General features: G+C 38.9%; 1 protein-coding gene across 1 annotated transcript in view; it reads right to left on the reverse strand.

The window, feature by feature from the left end:
* GALNTL6 (polypeptide N-acetylgalactosaminyltransferase like 6) overlaps nucleotides 1-23,877 on the reverse strand; it is a 1,524,971-nt gene that overhangs the window by 100,980 nt on the left and 1,400,114 nt on the right. The window contains exon 8 of the mRNA XM_044680037.1: nucleotides 22,355-22,462. Within this exon, the coding sequence (XP_044535972.1) occupies nucleotides 22,355-22,462 (108 nt within the window). The remainder of the gene's footprint in view (nucleotides 1-22,354; nucleotides 22,463-23,877) is intronic.

The following is a 23,877-nucleotide window of genomic DNA, read 5'->3' on the forward strand; positions in this document are numbered from 1 at the left end:
AAAGATCCAGGTTAGGCAATTGGGGAAAAGTGATTTGCCAGATTTGAACCCAGACTTTCCTGTCTCTAGGTCTTGCCCTCTATCCCCTGAGCCACCTAGCTACCCCTTCTGCTTGGGTTTTAAGGATAGAGGAAAGGTAAGGACTTAAAAAAAAGTTGTCAAATTATCTTTTATTGGCTTATTTCTGTGACTGCATCCCTTCTTCCCCCTTTCCCCAATAAAGTAGAATATTAGCTCCTTGAATGCCAAGATTTTTTTTCATTTTGTCTTTGTAACCTAGCACTTGGAGGAATACAGAAGGGGAGGGAATAAGAACTGAGATAGTGCCTACTATGTGCCAGGGACCATATTAAGCCCTTTTTATCATCTCATTTGATCCTTACAACACTGCGAGTTGGGTATTATAATAATCCTCAATTGTAAAATTGAGGAAACTGAGTCAGATAGAATTTAAGTGACTTGCTCCAAGGCTGGCAGCTAGTAAATATGTGAGGTCATATTTGAACTGAGGTCTTCCTGACTCTAAGTCCAAAAATCTATCACCTCTGGTGTCATTTGCCTCCATCAGGTTCAGTGTTTTGTGAATATAGGTGTTTATTGAATTTAAATTAAAATTATTTATTCTGTTTGTCTGTGGTGGTCCCTGACACTTCATCAGACTTCAGGCTCTGTTCATGTATTATAGGATCAGAGTACCATAAAGGGAACTTTGAGGTCTTCTAGTCTAATCACTCCTTTTTTTAGCTGAGGAAGCAGAGGCCCAGGATCTGATCACGAAATTACCTGCCCAAGTTCTCAGAGGCAATGAGCGGGCAGTAGGCTAGAGCCAGGATTCAAAGAGAAGTCCAGTGAGGGCATTTGGCATTCTTTCCACCACTGGCCTGGACCACCCAGACGAATCAGCGATGGCTCAGGGGCCTCCAGTCACCACCTCCCTCTTTCTTCCACGGATAAGCGATTTTGATAACCAGAGCATCACTTTCCTTCAAAACATGAATTTTCTCCAGGTGTACAAATTCATCATTTCCTGGGAATATGAACTCTAGTTTGGAGCTCTGCTTAAATGGATGTGAATGGGGGCAGCTGGGTAGCTCAGTGGATTGAGAGCCAGACTCAGAGCTGGGAGGTCCTGGGTTCAAATCTGGCCTCAGACACTTCCCCCTTGTGTGACCCTTGGCAAGTCACTTAACCCCCATTGCCTAAAAATAAATAAATAAAATAAAAGGATGTGAACGTGTCTGCCACGATTGATCATTTTGGTTGTAGCCCAAAAGAGAAGCGTACAAAACCTGCTACACCAGTCGGCTCACTAATTGCTTTTTTTGCCAACAGTATTTTAGGCCCTGCTGTTCAATTGTCACAAAAATGCCATTTCTGTTCATAGTCTCTCAATGAGTTGTTGTGGGGTGTTGATCCTTTCTGTTGGCTGTGTAGGAGTCCAATTCATTTGAATGATTTGCACCATTCCATCTCTGTAGCCGGTTTCTATTTCTGTGTGCTTGGTGTAATCATTTCCCATGAACCGTCCTGACCCCAATCCACATGGCTTGCTAATGTCAATATTAAACTATAGTATTACAGTGGGCTCCATAATAGGTTTCTATTTCTACACACACACACACACACACACAACACACACACACCCGCGCGTTTTGTTAGCAGTTTGGCAGCCGCTAGCAAAGCCAATCTTACATAGAAACAGGTTCTTCTCCGTCCCACTTTCTCCTTCAGCCAGCAATCACATCGCCATCCAATTGCTTTTCACCCCTTTGTTCCTTTTCTGGTTCAAATGTATTTCTCCAGCCTTTCTCAAGATTAAAGAAACAGCGATGGCTTTTTGGCCCCAATCAGGAAAACTCTAATAGTATCTCGGATTATGTTGTGGAAGAGAAACTCTTGGGGAAACCCTGGAGATCCTCAACTATAGCCTTTTCGCCTTGCCTTTTATCGTTGCACTAAGGACTCCCTTTTGGTATTAGTGTGAAGCCTTTGGCATAAGGAGAGAGGATCACTCACTCCTAAAAAGAGATGCTTTTGGGCAGGAAACTTCCCCTCCTTCCCTCCCAAAGTTTGGGTGCCATTTTAGGCTCCTGACATCCTTAGGTTCAGGGGTGGTACTTTCTTTGATTAGGCAGACCAACTCTATCTTTTGGTTCTTTCCCATCAATCAGCATCATTTATTTTTTTAGGTGTGAAAGAAGAGCCTTTGATTCAGGAGAAAAAAGAAAAAAAACCTGTCCTTAAATGTTGTAGCAGCTAATGCTAGGTCAGGGGTCAACATGCAGTCAGGAAACATTTATAAAATCAGTATTTCATTATAATTTGCTTTTTTGGTAAGAATAATAACGATAACACTATTTGTTGTTGTTTAGCCCTTCAGTCATGTTAGGCTCTTTGTCACCTCATTTGGGGTTTTCTTGGTAAAAGATACTGGAGCAATTTGCCATTTCCTTCTCCAGCTCATTTTACAGATGAGGAATGGAGGCAAACAGGGTTGTGGCTTGCCCAAGCTCAAACAGCTAATCACGGTCTGAGACCAGATTTGAACTTGGGAAGATGAGTCTCACTGACTCTGGGCCAGGAGTTCTATCCACTTGTGCCTTGTAGCTGCCCTGTAATAATAAGTGACATTTACATGGTGCTTTAAGTTTGCAAAGTGATGCACATATTTTATTTGGTGAATTTAAAAACATTCTGAGAAGGGATCCGTAGACATCAGATTGCAAAGGGGTCCATGACACACAAGAAGTTAAGAACCGTATCTAAGATGATCATTTCCATTTCCTAGCAAGTGGTTAATAGCGAATAAAAAAAGATTTCCGTGTTTTCTATATTTAGTAATATAATCTAGTCAATCCAACAAACATGTTTTCAGATCCCAAGATAAGCAAAGAACTTTGGTTCTTGGAGTTGCAAAGCCAAAATGAAAAAAAAATAGCCCCTTACAAAGGATCTTCACATTTAAGATTACTCAAGGTTGTATTAATAGAACCTCTTAAGATATTATGGGTTCATGTTGTCATTTTGGCAAATGGCCTTTAGAGGGGAAAATAAAATTTTCAGGTAGCACAGCCTCATGGATAATGCCCTTGACTTGGAGCCAAGAAGTCTTGGGTTCAAATCCTGTCTCACATACTTACTAGTGATATGACCTTGGGCAAGTGAATTGAACTCTCTGGGCCTTTGTTTTATTATAGTTAAAGAGTTGGATTTGATAGTTTTTACATTTCTGAATGTAGACTTCTAGCTAAGGAAGTTATCTCAGATCTTAGAGATCATTTAATTCACTTTCTTTAGTATTAACTCTGTGGAAATTGAAGCCCAGAGAGTTATTATTAATGGATAGCTGATTTCCTCAAATGAGTTTCCAACAGTACTGACTACATCCCATCCATTCCTTTTCAACTTGCAGTTATCTTGTCAATGTTGTTGTCATCAAATCATTTTTCAGTTATGCCCAACTCTTTGTGACCCCCATTTAGGGTTTTCTTGGAAAAAACCACTTTTGCCATTTCCTTCTCAAATTATTTTACAGATGAGGAAACTGAGGCAAACAGGATTAAGTGACTTGCCCAGGGTCATGCATGTAGGAAGTGTGTGAAGCCAAATTTTAACCCAGGATGATGAGTCTTTCTGACTCCAGCCTCAGTTCTCTATCCACTATGTTCTCTTGCCCATGGCCTCTCCTAAATCCTTTGTAGGATGTTCACCCAACATAGATGGGGACTTCCTAGAAAACTAGAGATTTCTTGATAGTACAAGTCTACAAATGGAACATATGCCCTACTGATTGGTTTTCCTTTGTTTACCTCCTTTGTCCCTCTTTCAGCCAGGTAGGTCCTGAAGGTAGAGTCCAGATTTCTTATAATCAATATATCTCAGTTATTTTTAGTAGATTTTTTTTCAATATCCAGAATGGAAATTTAAAAAAGAAATGTGGAGAAAAGAGATACACAAATCATTAGTCTACAGTTTTCCTGTAAAATTTCACTTCATAAAGTCTTTTCTGAGTTGAGTGCCAAAAATGTACAGATACAACCAAGCTGTTATTTATCTTCTAACTATTCCTTGGCTTGTGAAACAGAAATTGGATCTGTCTTCTACATCTCAAATGGCATAATAACAAAAATATCAAAACAAACAAACAAAATCTTCCCCAAAAAACAAAAAAGGGAATTAAGCCACAATCTACAATTTCAGTTTGAAATAAAATTTTTGCCATGAAAAACAATGCTATAAGAAAGAGAGGAAATTTGATATCATGGACCTTAAGGCCTATTTTGTTTATTTAGACATCTCTTGGTAAGAGGATTATTTTAAAGACATCCACGTCCTCAGTGTGGTTGTCTGATGACAGCCATAAGGGCACTGGAGACAGTGGTCACCAAATGCTTTGTGTATTTGTTGAATTGTTTTTGTTTTTGTGACTTGGCTGCTACATGGTGCCAGAATACAAAGAGCTATGGGTCTAAAGACCTGAGTTCACATATGACCTATTATATGAATGCTATACAACACTGGATAACTCACTTCACCCTGTTCGTCTGAGTTTTTTATTCTGTAAAATGAGCTGGAGAAAGAAATGGCAAACCACTCCAGTATTTTTGCCAAGAGAACCCTAAATGGGGTCATGAAGAGTTGGATGCAACTGAAAAATAGCTAAACAACAAAATGGAATGATACCCCAAATAATAACAATATAAAGTCCCATGTTGGGAAATTACCCAAAATAAATGGAAACAGTATTATAGAAATACTTGAATAAATCCTACTTTTATAGCAACTCTCATCCCCATAATACATTAAGGTTTTCATCACGAAAGTTCTATGAACTGGATAGTGAAGGGATTATTTCCCTTCCTTAACACATGAGGGACGTAAGGAGCCAAGAGCTTAGGTTGACTTGCTTATGGCCACATAGCTAGTGTTTGCTAAAAGTGAGGATGGTTTTCAGGAAGACGGACCACTAACTTGTTTAGGTTGTCTTGTTACACACCTCTTTATGACTGTGTCAGACTACTGCGCTTCACTAAAACTTTATTTTTCTCTCATACGAAATAAAGGATAAAATATTCAGCCCTCATTTAAAAGACCCAACTGAGAAGTTGTCGTTAGTCTAGTCTGTGGGTGTATAAACTCCTTGTGTTATGCTATCCTGCCTACCAAATGAATTCTCTTGAAGATGATAACATAAAGATGATGCTTAATAATGAAATCCCAATAGCATACAAATCCTTGCTGCAACTTTACAAAATCTGCTAGCAGAACATTTTTCTCTAATACAAAATGCTTTTGTACCCCTCTTTCCATTCAGCAGTCTTTGTGGGCCCCCATGGAATACTGAATTGCTATTGGCATAGTTTGAAAATTGCCTAAATCAGTCCTGAAAAGTAAGCAAGTACAAACTCTGCTTTGTACACGGGAAAGCACCAAAGAGTTGGAATGTGTTTCTATCCATTTTGCCAGATAATTGACCCAAAAGTCATGGCTGGCCTGAAATTCATAAGAAAAGAGAGAAAACACTTGAAACAATTAAAGGAATCAGCAAAAATGATTCCAAGACTTCCCAAGGGAGCAAAAGTGTCTTCAGCGATATTTTCATGCATAACAAATGCTGAAACATAAGCTAAGTGCCTGTTTCTGGATTTTGAGACAGATTATAAAATTTCTAATAATTGATAGACGTGAGAATTTGTCAGTGTGGGACAACTTTTGGTGTGGCAACACCTCTTTCCTCTTTGAAGATTGCAACCCATCTCTGACTTTGTAGATAAGACCTTGGGAGATGAAAAGGAACAAATGACTCATCTGTCCTAACATATCTAGTTAATCATCAGGGGCAAAATTTGAACCCAGGTCATTGATTTGTTTGTTAGGCTTTAAACTCAGCATATTTCCTACCATGAGCAGTTAGGTGGTAGTGCAGATAGAGCATTGACCCAGAGTCAGGAAGACCTGAATTCAAATATGCTCTCAGACATTTACTAGCTTTGTGACTCCGGGAAAGTCACTTAATCTGTTTGCCTCAGTTTTCTCAACTGTTAAATGAACTGGAGAAGAAAATGGCAAACCCCTCCAGTATCTTTGTCAAGAAAACCCCAAATGGGATCACAGAGTCAGACATGATAGAACAACAACAAACATAGCCCTGCTGAGTTGATCTATTGTGGAAGAATACTTTATCTGTACCATCCCAGCTGTATTTTACATTAATATATTTCCATTTAACACCAAGACTAGAGCTGTTACATCCAATGGTTATCTAGTGTTGCTTTTTAATTTTCAGCTTGCTTCTAGTGTCTGTGTTTTGGGTGAAATCATTTATTCATCTATCATTAGGTCCATGGTCTTCACACTTTTTTTCATGTGGAACATAACAAATTTGTAGGCTGTGACTTGTCAAAGAAGGAAAATATACGGATGTTTTTTGTCAGTGGATGATGGCAGGGGTGGGCCTTCAGGGAGCAAGGACAGGACAAGAAGATGGATGACTAATTTGTATATGTTGTTTTGCCACCTCTTATTTGTGTGACCTTGGCAGACTACTGAACTTCTCTAAAACTTTATTTTCTTATGAGTAAAATAAAGATAAAAGACTCAGACTTCATATAAAAGACCCAACTGCATAGTTCTTGGTAGTCTAGTTTATCTGGTATTGAACTGCATTTCAGTTTGCCTGGGAGGCACACCAAGCTGGCTATCCCATCTTCCATGAATTTGTGGGATGTAGTCTACAAGGCTTCCCACAAGGTGGTCAGCCAGAAAGAGCCTAAGGTGTCTAGCATAGATCAGTTCCCTTATTTTTCCCAACTATCAGTGCTTTCATAGGATCATAGACTTAAAGTAGGAGTGAATGAAAAGAAATCTATTAAGGTCTTGCCATGTGTCATTGTGTTAAGTGCTATGGATACAAATCAAAAATAACTGAGACAGTTCCTGTTCTGAAGGACCTTACACTCTTTATTTAGAATAATCAATCATAGATGGAGAGTTATCCTTCGAGGTAGAGAGTATAGTCTGGGGATCTTTAGGCTACATTGGCTGGTCAAATGGCATTTTTTAAGGATCTAAAGAATGTGTAATAAGCAGGACATACAATAAGACCCAGAGGACCTTAGGGCACTGGGATGACCTTAGGAATTATTCAGACCTGGCCTCTCATTTTACAGCTAAAGAAACTGAGACCTGTGTGGTAGGGAGGGAAGGGAATTGGATTTGGCTCCAGAGGGCCTGGGTTCAGCTCTAGCTCTGCCCCTAGTTACCTGCATGACCTTGGGAAAATCATTTACCTTCTCTGGGATATAATCTTTTCATCTATAAAATGAGAGAGTTAGACTTTAAGTTTCATTCCAATTCTAAATCTCTGATTTCATAATCTTAAAGGCTTGTGCAAACTCACACAGAGACTAAATTTCCCTGCTGACTTCCCTTCTGTGCCCCATTCCTGGTGGTGTCCAAGCCTGATTCTTTCAAAGGACATCATTGAGGGCCAACTGAGTAACTGCTCAGTGGATGGAGCTCCTGGCCTGGAGACCTCAAGACCTTTCCTAGCTGTGTAAACATAGACAGGATTCTTAACTCCAGTTGCCTAGTCCTTGCTATTTTTCTGCCTTGGAACTAAAATGTATACAGTAGAAGACAGAAAGTAAAGGTTTCAAACAAGCAAAACCAAACAAAAACAAACAAAGTTCATGGTTGGGTGGAGGAGGTTACCATTTTAAAGCAGGAATAGGACTTGGACTACTTAGTGAAGTGGTAATTTTCCAGTGTTTCAGGGATCTTGGAGCTAATACTATAGAAAAGAAAATTCAATCTAACCCATCTTCATGTCAAGAAAGCATTTCCAATCAACGATTTGAACTTTAGTCTTCCAATTCCCAATCCAACATTTTTTCTACTTTCGGATTGGGCATTCTCTGAGGAATGGCAAGTTTACTATGTTTATTTTTAATAGAACATAATATGTTTCCCAATTCCAGCCATTTTCATTGGCTGCCCTTATGAACAGAACTATTCCTCTCTTCACTGGCTTCACTGGCTTTTTCCAGTCTCAACTTAAGTCTATCTTGTGAGAGGCTATTCCTAGTCCACCTGAATGTTAATACTTTCTCTTTGAGATGATTTCCATTTTATCTTGTATATATCTTGTTTATACATTGCTGTTTACATATTCCATTAGGCTATGAGCTCTTTGAGACTAGGGATTGGTTTTCTTTTTTCTCTTTCCCCCTCTCTCTCTTCTTTGTTTCTTTCCTCTCCTCCTTCACTTCTTTTTCCTTCCTTCCTTCCTTCCTTCCTTCCTTCCTTCCTTCCTTCCTTCCTTCCTTCCTTCCTTCCTTCCTTCCTTCCTTCCTTCCTTTCTCTCTCTCTATTTCTTTCTTCCTGTTTTCCCTTCTTTCCCCAGTGCTTAGCACAGTGCCTGGTCCATGATAGACCTTTAATAAATGCTTGTTGATTTGACTTGAACTCATCCTTCTATTTTCACTACTCAATGGATGACCTTTAATCACACAATAAAATTATCATTGCCTCTGAGGGAGTATGCCTTGAAGTATAATGGCATAATTTTAGGAGGATTTTGATTTTCTGGGATAAAAAATTTTTCCTTCATGAAAAAAAGTGCTCTGAATGCTCTGAGACATGGACAAGGGAAAAGAGACAAGCTCACACAGGCATGAACCAGCGCCGGGATCAATTTAGCAATTACCACCAAGGTTGCAGGTCCTTCTACCCGGTTCTTTATAAGAGGAAACAGGGGCCCTCAAGCCATTACTGTTTTCAAAAGGAGGGCTTAAAGCTGGCCATTTAAATAGGACACATCCTCAGGGAAGTGTTTATCATTGCCGGCTTCCTCAGGGTGGAAACTGATGATGGTCCCCCATGTCTGGGAGCTGAATGATAGTTTCCAATAAAAAGCTTTACTGCTCTCAATGAAGGCTGGCCCATCCGCCTGCTGGCAGCGCAGGCTGCCTTGAGGTTGTCTCAGCCTAGCTTTCCTTTGCCAAGCAGCTTTATGAGACACAACTGATTTACAATCATTCAGGGGGAAAAGGTCAATATGGGAGAGTGTGGATTCCTCATTCATCATCTTGCTTTATGGCCTTGATGGCTATTTTATTTTTGGATGGCAAGCTCGTTGCTTTGGCTCAGTTAACCCTTTTCCTTGATTGACAGGTGCTTTTTTGACGTGTCCCAGAATGGCACGGGCCAGAGATTGAATTCTCCCTCTTCTATACTATAGTATAGAGACAAACACTGGGAAATGGCCACTTCATTAAGCAGGCCAAGCTCCATTCCTGCTTGAAAGTAGCCTCCCCTCTCCACCCAACCCCAGGTCAGTGTTACGTGTCTGTGATGATCTTTGGATGCCACCAGGGATGGGACAAAGAGGGCGGTTAGCAGTGGAAGTTTCTATCAAAGTATTTCTCGGTGGCTAAAGGGAAGTAAAACAACCTTTTCTCTGGCAAACCAGAATTTACCTCCAAGCCCAAGTACCTGTGGGCCCCATGGAGATTTCCAAGACAATGAATTGGTACCAAGAAACAAAATGATAATATTGAAAATGAACAGAGGAGGCCTTTCAGCCTGGCAGGCCAAGCAGATTCAAATGCAATCTTTCAGACTAGATTCATTTTTTTTAACTCATAAGGAGCTGAAACACCTTCAGTAGCTGGGAAACTTGGCCTTCATCTCAACTTCATTTCTCCTTATTTACTGGATTCTGAGATAGAAGGCAGGAACCTTAAAAAATCATCTGGTCCAACTGCCTACTTTTGCAGATGAGGAATCTACAGTCCAGAGCGGGGAAATGACTTGTCCATGTTCACTATGGAACAAGTGTAGGAAGAGGCTTTGGACCCAGATTCCTGAACTATGAATCCAGGCTTTTCATCCATAGCACAAGTCTGACTTTTCAGAACATTGTCCCCTTCTCCCCATATTATTATCTTTTTTCAAAAGGCTAAAGAAAACATAGGCAACTAGGTTACACAAGGGATAGAATGACAGGACTGGAGTTAGGAAGACTTCAAATCTGGCCTCAGATATTTCCTTGTTGCATGACACTTGAGCAAGTCACTTAATCCTGCTTGCCTCAGTTGCCTAGTCTATGAAATGAATAGGGAAGAAAGTGATCTACTACTTCAATATCTTTGTCAAGAAAATTCCAAGTGGGGTCATGAAGAATTGGACATGACTGAAAAATGACTGAGCAACAAAAAGGGAAAGCATGGGCGATTCCTTGGAGCAAATATACTCAGTTCTTCCCAAATACAAATTTCTATAAAAATCTAACAAAATGGAATTCAAGTGGAGAGAAAGATGGTTATAGATTTTCTTTCAGGTTTCTTCTCTGATTTCCTTTAGGTATAGTAGTCTTCTACCTTGTATTATTGGTACACATTGTTTTTCATTCTTGAATTGGACTAATCCTGTCACCTTCCTTTCCCCAAATAGAATGTATCCCAGGATACTCTGCCTTGCCTTCTTCATCTTTTGGACATATTTTCCTTTGACTCAGAGAAAGAAAGAGGAGGGGAAGAGAGAAAGACAGAAAAAGAGGGGAGGAAGACAGAGGCAGAGAGAGAGAGAGAGAGAGAGAGAGAGAGAGAGAGAGAGAGAGAGAGAGAGAGAGAGAGAGAGAGATGCAGAGACAGAGATAGAGACGGAGACAGAGACAGAGAAATTAAGAATTCTAACATTCTGCTCTGGGCCCAGGACTGACTGTTTCTCTATCTGAGGTCAGACTGTGTGCTTCCTGGCACATCATCTGGGATACAGACAAGTGGAGAAAGACATTCCTTTTCCTAAGGCAGAATCACAGAATTTCATGCAGCAAGATATCTATCTTTCTTCTCTCCTCTGTCTTTAACTATATTTCTCTCTCTCTCCCCCTCCCTTCCTCCCTGTTGTAGACTCGTGTCAAGAAAAACAAAGTGAGCAGAATAAGTTTACTTCTGTCCCCAAGGGATGGATGTCTTGATACTTTTTGAGATCATAGGCACAGTGAGTACTAGAAGGGACACTAGAGACTATTAAGTTCAATTCCATTTTATAGAGAAAGAAACTGAGGTACACAGAGGTTAAATGACTCCCCCAGGACACGTAGATACAATAAGTGTTAGAGGCAGGATTTTAACTTAGATCTTCCTCACTCCCAGGTTAGTGCTCTGTTACTATACCAGCTTTGGACCTGGTTCATAGTATCCATTTAAGACATGCTTGCTGACTGACTGACCTACAGATATTCTCACTAGTATACCACTAGAAATGTAAACAATTTTGTATACATATGTCTTCTAATTCTTTGCTAAAAATGGGAACTACAATGAAAAAAAAAGTCAGGGCTTTTGCATTCAAAAGTGGCTCATTACGACTTAGGAGAGAGCTGGAAAGCAAGACCTCTTTGATGGAGTAGCATGTCAGAAAATAGATGCCCCTCCTGACCATCATTCAAATAGTTCATCTTTCTGATAGTCCCCTTCCCCTTCACTTCCCCCTCTCTCTTTCTGTCCCTCCTTCTCTCCTTTCTTTTCTCTCTTTCTCTCTTTCTCTCTCCCTCCCTCCCTTTCTCCCTTTTTCCCCCCTCTCATCCTTACCTTCTATCTTAGAATCAATACTAAATATTGGTTTCAAGGCAGAAGAGCAGTAAGGTCTAGGCAATTAGGGTTAAGTGACTTGTCCCGGGTCATACAACTGGGATGTCTTTGTGGCCAAATTTAAATCCAGGACCTCCTGTCTCTAGGCCTCAGTCTCTATCCATTGTGCTATCTAGCTGCCCCCTTCCCTCCAGCCCCCAAACTCTTTTAAGGAAAGTCAGGTTTAGGAGAGTGGAAGTGACACTGAGAACCTAGGAGAGAGAGAAAGAATGCATGGAGGGACGTCCTGGGGGACTGCTGTGGGACAAGGACAATTGAATCCTAAGAATTTCATCACTATTTGACTCAGAACTGAGTTCTAGACTGGATAGGCAACTTATGAGTGGCTCTTGGAGTCTCTCCTTGGACTAGCCTCGTTTGTCGACACAAACAGATATCTAAAAAGGGGCTGCTAGAGGGCACAGTAGAGAGAGCATTGGGCTTGGAGTCAGGAAGATTCATCTTCATGAGTTCAAATTCAGCTTCAGACACTTACTAGCTATGTGACTGTAAGCAAGTCTCTTTACCTTGTTTGCCTCAGTTTCCTGATCTGTAAAAATGAGTTAGAGAAGGAAATTTCAAACCATTCCAGTATCTATGCCAAGAAAACTCCAAATTTGGTCAGGAAGAGTCAGACATGACTGGAATGACTGAACAATAACAACAAAATGGAATTCATCAAACCTTTTCTTCCTCTTTACTTCTCTATGTTTGAGGAAGCATGACATAATGAATAGGGTTTGGATCCTGACTTCAATATTTACTATCTTTATGACTCTGGACAACTCACTTAACCTTTTGATCCTCAGTTTCCTATGTAAAGTGGGGGGTAATAATGACTTACCTTATAGAATTGATATATCAAATCAGATGATACATGTTAAATACTTTGTAAACATTAAAGATAGAATTGTGAGCTATAATCATCACTGTTAGGTAATAATAACAACTAGCATTTATATGGCACTTTAAGTTTTGCCAAGTACTTAATAGGTGTCCTCAACTCCAACACTCCACATCCATGGCACAACCATTATTTTCCTACTTACTCAGATTCAAATTCCTGGCTAGCTTTAGTTATTTTAATTAGTATTCTTTTTGATCCTCCTCCTCCTCCTCCTCCTCCTCCTCCTCTTTTTCTCTCTCTCTCCTTCCTTCCTTCCTTCCTTCCTTAATGAGAGTTAAGTGCTTGCCCAGGATCACAAAGCTAGGAAGTGACTGGATCCAAATTTGAACCCAGGAGCTCCTGTCTTCAGGCCTGGTTCTCTATTCACTGAGCCACCTAGCTGCCCCACTGTTTTCTTTCAAAATATCTCTTTCATTACATATCATGTATTATAATCATCTTCTAGCCAGTCTGCTGGTCTCCAGTGTTTCCATTGTCCAATTAATCCTATGCATTGCTGTCAAATGTACCTCCCTAATATATTACTTTAATGTAGATGGGATTTTAGCCTTCATATAAAGAAGTGATTCCTAAAGTGGGTGCCACCGCACTGGTGCTGCAGTGATCCAGGAGGGTGGTGATGGCCACAGGTACATTTATTTTTCCTATTAATTGCTATTAAATTAAAAAAAATAATTTCCAGGGGGCTAAGTAATATTTTTTCTGGAAAGGGGGTGGTAAGCCAAAAAATTGGGGAACCACCGATCTAAAGCAACCTCCTCATTGACAAGGAAAAGAGAGTCTAGGTTTCTGCCACTAAAACTTATGGGGAGAACTGAAGCTAGAAGCTAAGCTCCCAGCCTCCTTACAAGTTCTCTTTCCATTACATTATGTCTTTCCTCCACCTCCAACCCTTCAATGGCTCCCCAGTGAAGAGATTCAAAATCTCTTTGTCTTGCACAGAAGACCCTCCACAATCTGTTCCCAAGCTCTCTGTCCTACATTCCCTAATGGGAACATTCCATTCATTTTGTCTCTCACTGTTTTTCCTTTGTGCTTTATTCATTTTGATTTCTATATCCTTGGTTTGTTCCCTCGTCTTGGGAGGAAAGAGCCTCCCACCACCCTCTCCCAATCCAAATCCACCCTTTCCTTGAAAGCTCATCTCTTCCTTGACATCTTCCTTTTTTACTATAGCCTGCAGTTCTGTCTCTCTCCTATAGATTACTACGGATGATGAGGTAGTAATAAACAATGAATGCTGGGAATAGAGTCAGGAATATATGGATTTGAATCCTGTCCCAGATACTTACTAGCTATGTGATTTTTGGTAAATTAATTGATTTCTGGAAATTCACAGAGCTAGTGAATCACTTAAATCTCCTTGATGTTTAGTTTTCTATATTTAAAAGAAGGGGATTAGACTCACCTTGCAACATCCCTTCCAGGTCTAAGTCAAAGATCCTATGATTCTTCTCATTTGGCACTTACCATTCACTGCCTTGCACATACTCAGAGGGATTTTTCTTTTTTTTGGAGGGAGGTCTCTTAATCACTAAGTGCTTTGGTATACAACATTTCTCAGGAGGAAATGACCAAAACAGACTTTTCTGCAATTTATCATCTTAGACAGTTATCTCTGGGGACACTGAAAGGCTAAGTGATTTGCTCAAAAAGCAAAGCCAGTATATAGTAATGCCAGGATTTGAATCTAGGTCTTGCTAACTCCAAGGCCAGACTTCTACCTATTACACTCTGCTTATTTTCTCATTATTTCTTAGGGGAGCTACACTTCAAATGATTTAAGACTCTCTCCAGAAATTAAGGAAGTCTCACCATAGCAGATGCTCCCCCAGTTCCTTCATATGTTAAGTTTTCTGGATTTAATATAGTAAAAAAAACAAACAAAAAACCAAAAAAATTAAAAGGGAAAATTAAAACTATTTGATATCCTATAATAAGCGCTATCCAACTGTTAAGTCGTTCAATATGCTTATTGAGCCATGGAATTCAACATGGACCTATTTCTTAACTGGAGATCTGCTGGTTTGTTACTCTTACCTCTGCTCACACCTCCAGCTTACATGGGCCAGAGCACCAGTCTCCACTGGCACGGCCAATTGCACACGGCTCGCTGCCCTTTTTTGGCATTGCTGCTCCTGTGAGATCTGCTTGCTTCACTGCTCTCAGCTGATCTGGCCATTTTCCTGGAATGGTGCCCCTTTCACCTGAGTTGCCCCTGCCAGCCAGGTCACAGACTTGGCTCCTAGAGGTGGTTTACTGCTTGCAGAGACATCTTCTGGTCTAGTGCCTTTATGCCATTATCCAGAACTTTCTACAGGTCCTCCCATGCACACTTGCTCTTAACTAGAAATTGGGGAATTCCCTGCCTGACCTACCCCAGTTTGTGTTTGACACCTCCAGCGTAGACTGTCATCTTAGTGTGTTAATTATCCTTCCCAACTGGGTGGCATCTGCAAATCCGAGCATTCCTTTATCCAAATCATGGATAAAAATGTTAAACAACCCAGAATGACTTCTTTATCCATCAACTAGAATTTATTTAGCCCCTGTTGCTCGTCTATATGGTACTTGTGTATCTCCTTTTGAGCCGATAGATTTATTTATTCAAGGATTTTACAAGTTTCCTCATTTTTGAGTCTCAGTTGATGTATTTTAAGCAACTTCTTACACAAATCCTCAGGAGGGGGGAACCTGCTCTCAGTTCTCTTGGCAGAAGTCCTGATTTCCATCCCCGTTACGTAAGTTAGTATACAAGGAGAATGGAAGCTCCTTAAGGCCAGAAAATGCTTGTCTTTAAAATGCTTTGCACTTATTAGACAATCACCCAGTGCTTATGGACTGAGGATTATCTCAGCGAACATCCCATCCCATGTCACTGATGCTTACATTTAGAACATTCCTGATGCTGCTACCGCCAACATTGACTCAATCCAGTTTTGCAGGTGTTGTATTTGCCTCACAATTTCAGGGTTTGATGAGAGATAACAGGGCCCAGTAGATGGAGCCTTGGTGTTGGGGTCAGGAAAAACTAGATTTAAGTCATGCCTCCTACATTTATCAGCTGTGTAACCAGAGGCAAGTTAGCTAGCCTTTCTTGGTTTCAGTTCCTTATTTATAAATGAGGATGTCTAATATCCCTTCCAGCTTTAAAATCATGATCCTATAATTTCTTTCTTTGTTGGTATATTATTATTGTTTTCTTTAGTCATTTTTCAGTCATATCTGACACTATGACCCCATTGAGGCTTTTATAGACAAAGATAGTGGAGTGGGCTGCCATTTCCTTTTCTCGCTCATTTTACAGATGAGGAAACTGAGGTCATCAGGGTTAAGTGACTTGCCCAGGATCACATAGCTAATGTCTGAGGCTAAATTTGAATTCTGACTCCAGACCCAGTGCTTTATCCATTGTGTCACCTAGTTTATTAAGCCACTGTGATTAATAAATGTTTGATTGGTGCATAATACATTTTAATGCCTCATTATTTATTGCCTTTTATTGATTTCCAATCATTTCAATTTTGCCTTCCCAAATAGACCCTAGGAAAGCTCTTCTGTTTTTATTGTATTCCCATGATACCTCATATAGTTAATAGATGTTCCACAAATCCTTTCTGAATTGAAATGTTTATTACTATAATGCTTCCTTAGGGTTGGTGGGTGAGCTACTTGTTTGTGTTTTCAAAAGAAGCATATTTTAACCTCCTTTTTTAATATAGGTGGCAATGGATAAAGTGTCTGACTTGAAATCAAGAAGATTTGAGTTTGAATACTGCTTTGATATTTACTAGATTTGTGACTCTGGGCAAATCACTTTAATATCTATCTCAATTTTCCTATCTGCAAAATGGGTACGATAATAGCATCTACCAGTCAGGTTTGTTATGAGGCTCAAATAGACATAAATTATGTAAAGTACTTGGTCAATCTTAAATTTCTGCATAGTTGCTAGCAAATAATAACATAAACATAACTCCTCAGCCAATTCTTTACAGTTTGTAAAGATGTTTTACTTACATTATCTTATTAGATACTCACAGTAGAACTGTGGGAAGGATTGTCACATATTCATTATTCCCGCTACCAGAATTCAGAAGGGCTACAGAATTTGAGTTTGAAGGGAGTTTAGAACCCTCTCAGATCAACATTTATCATGATTAAGACTCCCCTTTCAACATCCTCGATCCAATCTCATGCTTGAAGATCTCTAGTTCTGGAGCACTTACTACAATGACTAGACAGTCATTGCTACCTAAAAACAAAAACAAACAATCAAAGCAACCTGCTTCATTAAGATTGCCTTCATCCCCCAGCAGTGGATGCTAGATGGATTTTGAGGTTGCTTGGGCAATTATTAAAAAGTCCAAGGGGACTTTTTAAAGGGGGATTTAAAAGGGGACCAAGACTGTGTCCCCTTTGCTTTTCTGGATCTCCCTCCCTTAGCCTTGTTTTCCTGTTCCACTTAAATTTTTATTGTTCCCATCACCCTTGACATAGTACTTCATTCTAGATCTATTTACAGAAATTGATTTTTTTCCTTTTTTCCGCCTTAGTTTAATCTTTATTTTTTGACAGCTTTCATGTTTGGGTTGATTTTCCTTATATCAAGTAGATATATGCCTCTTTGTAGTTTTTCTTTATTTGTCCTAGTTCCACCTTCCAGGACCAAATTTAAGGAGTCTGATTCTCTTCCTCTTTCATAGCCCTTCAAATACTTGAAGACAGATCTCATTCCCTACTGAGTCATCCTTTTTGTGTTTCATTGATGAAGAAACTAAGATCCAGAGATATGAAACAATTTGCCCCTGGGGATTAATTTGATAAATGGCAGTCTAGGGATTTGAAGGCAGCTTGTTTGACTTCAGGTGGAGATTCTTTTTCTTTATAAAAGTTAGTACAAAATAATCTTGGCAAATATTTATATAAAGCTATGGCTTCTTTACTTCTTGGCATGAATGGAAAGAGCCTGACTACACATAGTCAGCCAGGGAATGGGGTCTTGGATTTGTGGCTTTTCTAAAGACTTTTTATCATGTTTAAGGCTTGAATAATGAGGTAGACTATTTCAAGGAAGCCAAAAAGAAAAATCTCTTAAAATATCACTATCATTTTTCATTTTAATATACTTTTTATTAAAAAAGATTCATGATTCATAAAGTATTCCCTAGAGCGACAGGTGAGCTTCAATATTTATGATTCTCTGATTGCTTTAGCATTTTTGAAAATAAAAATGAGCCCCCAAGTAAAATTTAAATGGAAAAGATTAAAATTCGGGATTATGGACTTTTTTCCATTTGAATAAATACTGACTTTTTGCCTGGGAGTTAGAGTTGTCAGCCCTAATTTCTTGTCATTTGATGGTGTTTGAAAAGTTCCTAATTCCTCCCTCAAGAATAATAATAAAACATTTAAATTTCTTAAAAAGCAACCATTCTAGATGATGAGCACTGTCCCAAACCTCTTGTAGTTAGACCATAGGATGTCTCATAGTACATTCTGGGATCTTGAACCATACCTCACAGCCTTGACTTCTGGTTAGGTATCTTGCAAATGCATCACTTGGGCTAAAATGGGAATGAGGCAAGAGTGTGCATGGAGTGGCCCAGACTTTGAGTCTCAGGAAACTCACTTAAACTTTAAAAGTAGCAGAGATGGTACTGACTTGCATTGGAACAGGAAATAACTCAGTACCATTGAGTCACAATTCTTATCTTTATTCCTCTTCTCTCTTCTCCCACCCCAAGCTATCTCAGTGATTTCTTTTCGTGTTGAATGTTGTTTTCTTTGCTAGTTGTGGTATTTGCATGTAGTATAACATTCTGGATATTGCTAATGAGTGAAGCATTTTTTTTTGTTAGAGGCCTAATATTATAACTTCTAACCTTGTAGTATTTATTATCTTATTATATCAAAACAATTATTGTTATTATATCAAAACAATAATAACCAAGAAAGCTGTAACATTACCCCTTAGAATAACGTCACTGATCTAATATTTAAAGGTTGACAACCCTACCCATATTACTGAATTCCTTAGCATGGGTTCTAAATGATGCAGTGAAGGAGGATAATTGATACAGCTAAAAAATGTTAAATATTGTCAAGAACCCTCTCACAAAGAGGGTGAATCAGAAAAAAAAACACCCATACAATTAATGAGAATTTTATGATTAAATTTATCTTGGAAAAAATTGTGATTCCAATGATTATCTAAAATGTACAAAATTGGGGGCAGTTGAGTTGCTCAGTAGATTAAGAACCAGACCCAGAGATGGAAGGTCCTGGGTTCAAATTGATTTTTTTCCTTTTTTCCGCCTTAGTTTAATCTTTATTTTTTGACAGCTTTCATGTTTGGGTTGATTTTCCTTATATCAAGTAGATATATGCCTCTTTGTAGTTTTTCTTTATTTGTCCTAGTTCCACCTTCCAGGACCAAATTTAAGGAGTCTGATTCTCTTCCTCTTTCATAGCCCTTCAAATACTTGAAGACAGATCTCATTCCCTACTGAGTCTTCCTTTGTCAAGATACTTCCTTTGTCAAGTCACTTGATCCCCATTGCCTAGCCTTACCACTTTTCTTCCTTAGAACTAATACACAGTATTGATTCTAAGATGGAAGGTAAGGGTTTAAAAAAATAAAATGCGCAAAATTTTTCTACTCCAATCATTTTGATCATTAAGTGGATGCAGACTGTAGATGATGACATTGGATGAGTAGTACACTGATAGCCCATTAGTACCTAAATCTTGTGTAGGCCAAGCAAAGAGATGTTGAGCTGGATCCAGAGGTGAAGAGTAAGAGAGTAGTTTAGAATATAACTGGGAAATTTCAGTGATTTCAAACTGCTTCTTAGCATAAAAGTCTATCTCCTTTTTTAAAACAATTAATAATCTTTCAATGATGCTATATGTCTGTGAATCATTAGATACAGTGGCCTAAGAAGAATACAAATTTTGGGAAACCTAAAGGGTAAAAGAGAGATGTATGGTGGATGCAAATAGATTGCAGCATATTTCCACCAATGACAGGCCCAGAAGAAGAGATATGCAAGACATAATATAACTGAGTTAGAGCTGGAAGCAGGAATTTAGCTTGGAGAATTTCAGTGACTTCCTCCAAAGTAGTAAAGAAGAAGTATCTGAGACAGGATATGAACCCAGGTCCTCTGATTCCAAACCCAGCATTCTTTCTATATATATGACCTGCATCACTAAGGACACACAAGGATGGAGGCCATTCCTGCAGTGAGGATGAGGGAAGAGAGATGGACATATTGGTATCCATTAGATATTTAAAGGCTATCTTACCTAATTGGCCTCAATTTCTTTATCTGTAAATAAGGGATCAGGATTAAATGGTCTTTTATGTTCATTACAGATCTAGACTTATGATCTTGGGAAATGGAGGAATAAGGGGAGTATGTTGGGTAGAATATCTTTGGAGAATTTATAGAAGGGTATGGATAAGAATTCTGTAAAATGAGAATGTTTGGTTGGGCTGCTGAAGGCACTGTTCACATGGAGGAATTTATGGACCTGTTTGGTATTTTAGGATATTTTCATTTCCTACCATTTTACATGGGGCAGCAGCGAGGTGGTGCCATATTATACAGGGTGCTGAACCTGGAATCAAGAAGACCTAAGCTCAAAATCAGCCTCAGGTACCTATTAACTGTGTGTCTGGCCAAGTCACTTAACCCTGTTTGCTTCAGTTTCCTTATCTGTAAAGTGAAGAAAGAGAAATGGCAAATCATTCCAATATCTTACCAAGAAAATCCAGAATGGGGTCATAAGGAGTCAGATACAACTGAAAACAACTAAACAACAAAAACCATTTTATGCAAAATAATTGAAAAGTTAAATATTAGAATGTAATTACTGGAATTATTGTGGAAACTTCACATAGAAGGGGACTTTTAAATCATCTAGTCCATACCTCCTCATTTTATAGATGAGAAGACAGGCGTAGCATGGTAAAGTGACCTCCTTTGAATATTTAATGGGTGTCAGCAAAGCACTAAGACTGTCTATCTGTTTTTTCACCATTCTCAGGGAGGAGATCTAACTTGCTGAAGGTTATGAGGTGAATCTAGGAGAGAATTTGGATAAGAACCAGATCTGACTCTCAGTCCATGTTCTTTCCATATATAAGGCTGGCTCCCTCCAATCTAGAGTCAGTTTTTAACACAAACAGAAATGACTCTTAATTGGATTCCTGATAGAGATCATAATTTAGAACTAGAAGGGACCTAAGCAGTTTATCTAAAACAATAATTTCATTTTGCTGTTGCTGCTGCTGCTGCTGCTACTACTTACTAGCATGAATATATTATATATATTAATAAAAATAATAAAAATATAAAGTAATTAACTCGTTTGATCCTTACCACAACCCTGGGAAGTAGATATTATTATGATTTCCATTTTATAATGGAGAAAACTGAGGCAAATAAAGATTAAGTGACTTGCCCAAGATCACATAGTTATTAAGTATACAAGGTCAGATTTAAACTCATGTCTCTTTCATACCAAGCTCCTATTCTATGTACTATATTACCTAGCTTCCTGATAAGCGAGGAAGTGGTGAGTCCCAGATTATATAATAAGAAAGTGACAGATTCAGAATTTGAACCTAGGACCTCTCATTAGAAATCCATTAGAAAAAAAAATAGGGCAGGTGAGAGGTTTCGTTAAAACCATTAGATTAAGAGTCAGTAAAGATGTCACTCTATGGTCCAGTCTGGGATTTGGGTCTTCAGGCAAGGCTATCTCATCAACTTGATGATGTCCAAACTATGGTCCTAGGTGGCCCCTTTGTGAGAGCAGGGAAAGGGGAAGGAGCCCAGGATGCTGGTGTCTGTGATGCCAGAATGAAGTGCTCCTAGTAGCTACAGGAAGATGCTACCTGAATCCACAGATGCCTTCATTATAGGGTTCCAGGAGAGAGATACCTGTGGAATGAACTTATGATCCTGGATGTGGATTCAGAGCAGAAGCCAATAAATGACAACCTCAGAATCAGGTCTTGATCGGCTCCCTCCTTGGTCTGAATGCTGTAAGTCCTTAAATATTGCTTTTCATCAAAAGGAAACCAAATGAATGAATTTCCTGATACTATCACGTCGGAATAGTAGTAAGAATATGTTACATTGGAATGAAATACAGTCACAATCAGATGGAAAGGCATCTAGGAAGACATTTGGGGGACAATCAAAAGAATGTGATAGTCTTAGGAATAGGGGAAAGTCATAATTATTGTGATCCCAGCTAGGACATCTAAAATTCTTTCCCTATTTGTACACCATTCCTGTACCCCAAAAGCTGAGGACATATGCCTCTGAGGTGAGAAAAACAGTTCATTAAAGTCAATATCTTTTAAAAACAGAGCCTTAGTACTAACCCATTAGAAAGGAAAGGGCAACATGTCAGAAAATATAAAAGCAAAGAAAAGATTTCATTCAGGGCCAGTGCCAAGCAACAACATGGATTTTTGAGGTGTCCTGTCTACCTTTTTTTAAGAGGGACCTTTTCTGTCTCCCAACCCCAACTTTCTTCCTATTCTGTGTACCGTTCTTTAGGGTTTTACCCTTAGTTAATAATGTGTTTACTAATGTGTTAGATGATATTAGGGTGTCATCTGATTAAGTTGCCCATGGATAAAGGGGATTCCTAAATCTTATAAAGCCTTAATAGTCAAAGGAATAATGGAATGACAGAAAAAAAAGGTTGATATTTTTAGTGAGAGGATGGGATACTACATTTTTCCTTATATTTCAATCCAAAACTGTTCTGGAACCCAGTTACTCACTCTTGCCAAGCTGGTCCCAGATGGAACTTTATAAGGGACGTACTTCCTGTAGATATGACCAACTCTAGAACATGGAACGTCAAACATTCCTCCTCCACACATCCAAACCTAAGGTGGGGAAACAAAACAAAAAAACACCCAGAAGATAACAATGAATTTCAGAAGGGAAGATGGCCAATAAGAAATAGGATTTATGAAAAATCCAAAAGCATTCTGCCTCTACAACTACTATCCCTTTGGTGATACATGTTTACTTGGAAAAAGGAAATAGGGTTTTGATACTAGATTCTATAAGTACTGAAAAGGTAGCAGTACCATGTTAAAATTCCTAATACAACATTACAAAATGCTATCTAAAATTTCTTCTCATATACTGGGATTTTATAGTGATGAAAACCATTTAAAATAATAAGAATAATAGCTTCTGTTCTTGTATATTCATAATATCATGCAATCATCACTTCAGACTTTAAGTTGATCTAAATCCTTTGTTGTACTGGAATCTGTTATAATGAATGCTCAATAAAGTCATGTTATGTTTATATTATATTCTATGACTAGGAAATTATTTTCACATTCATGTTTTATTTCCTTATTGTGATAACCCTGTGAGGTAGGAAATGCAAATATTATTATTTCATAAACGAAGGCTCAGAGACTTGCCCAAGGTAACACAACCAGAATAAATCAGGGTGGAGACTCGAATCCGGGTCTTTTAACTCCAAATCCAGGGTTCTTTTTCTCTAAACTAAGCTACTGAATGATCTACTGGGACTTAACAGTTTTTGGTTAATGCAGAGATTTTTGTGTTAATGGTATTTATTATAACAGAATTCAAAGCAATAGCATCAGAATTTTAATTGTCCACTTGGAATTATAATTTTATGTGAAAATAGAGAAATTCTAGAATAGATTGTGGAAATAAATAGCACAAATGAGTACATGAATACTTAACATGGTATGTCAAATGCATTTCATTTTACAGTAAATATAACACTTTGCGGGGGGAGGGTTGAAATATATCTTCTTTCAAATTATTCACTTCTATAATCCTACTACTATCTTATCCTGGAACTGGCTTTAACACCTTGGACTTCTTTGCCCTGGAAGACTCAAAGAAAATCCTCCACAAGGCTCCTTTGCCCCTTGGTGAGTTCCTCTTAGAGCCTCCATTTTGTGAAGGGGCTCAGATTTCCCTGTCTCCATTCTCCTCCTGGCTCTGTTCCTGATTTTCTCATTTTCAAAATCATTCCTCTCTTCCCTCCCCTTTCAGGTCTCTTTTATATGTTATCTTTCTCCTTTAGCAATTAATCTGGAGGGCAAGGACCACTTTTCATTTTACTTATATTTGTATCTCCAGTGGTTGGTACATAGTAAGTGTTTAACAAATCCATCCTTTTATCCTCCATTCCTCCCTTCCTCCTTCTTCCCCTCCCTCCCTTCTTTCCTTCCTTCCTTCTTCCCTCTTTCCTTCTTCCCTTCCTTTCTTCCTCCCTCCCTCACTTCCTTCCTTCTTCCCTTCC

The sequence above is a fragment of the Gracilinanus agilis genome, chromosome 6, assembly GCF_016433145.1.
Source record: "Gracilinanus agilis isolate LMUSP501 chromosome 6, AgileGrace, whole genome shotgun sequence".
In the NCBI taxonomy this organism is placed as follows: Eukaryota; Metazoa; Chordata; class Mammalia; order Didelphimorphia; family Didelphidae; genus Gracilinanus; species Gracilinanus agilis.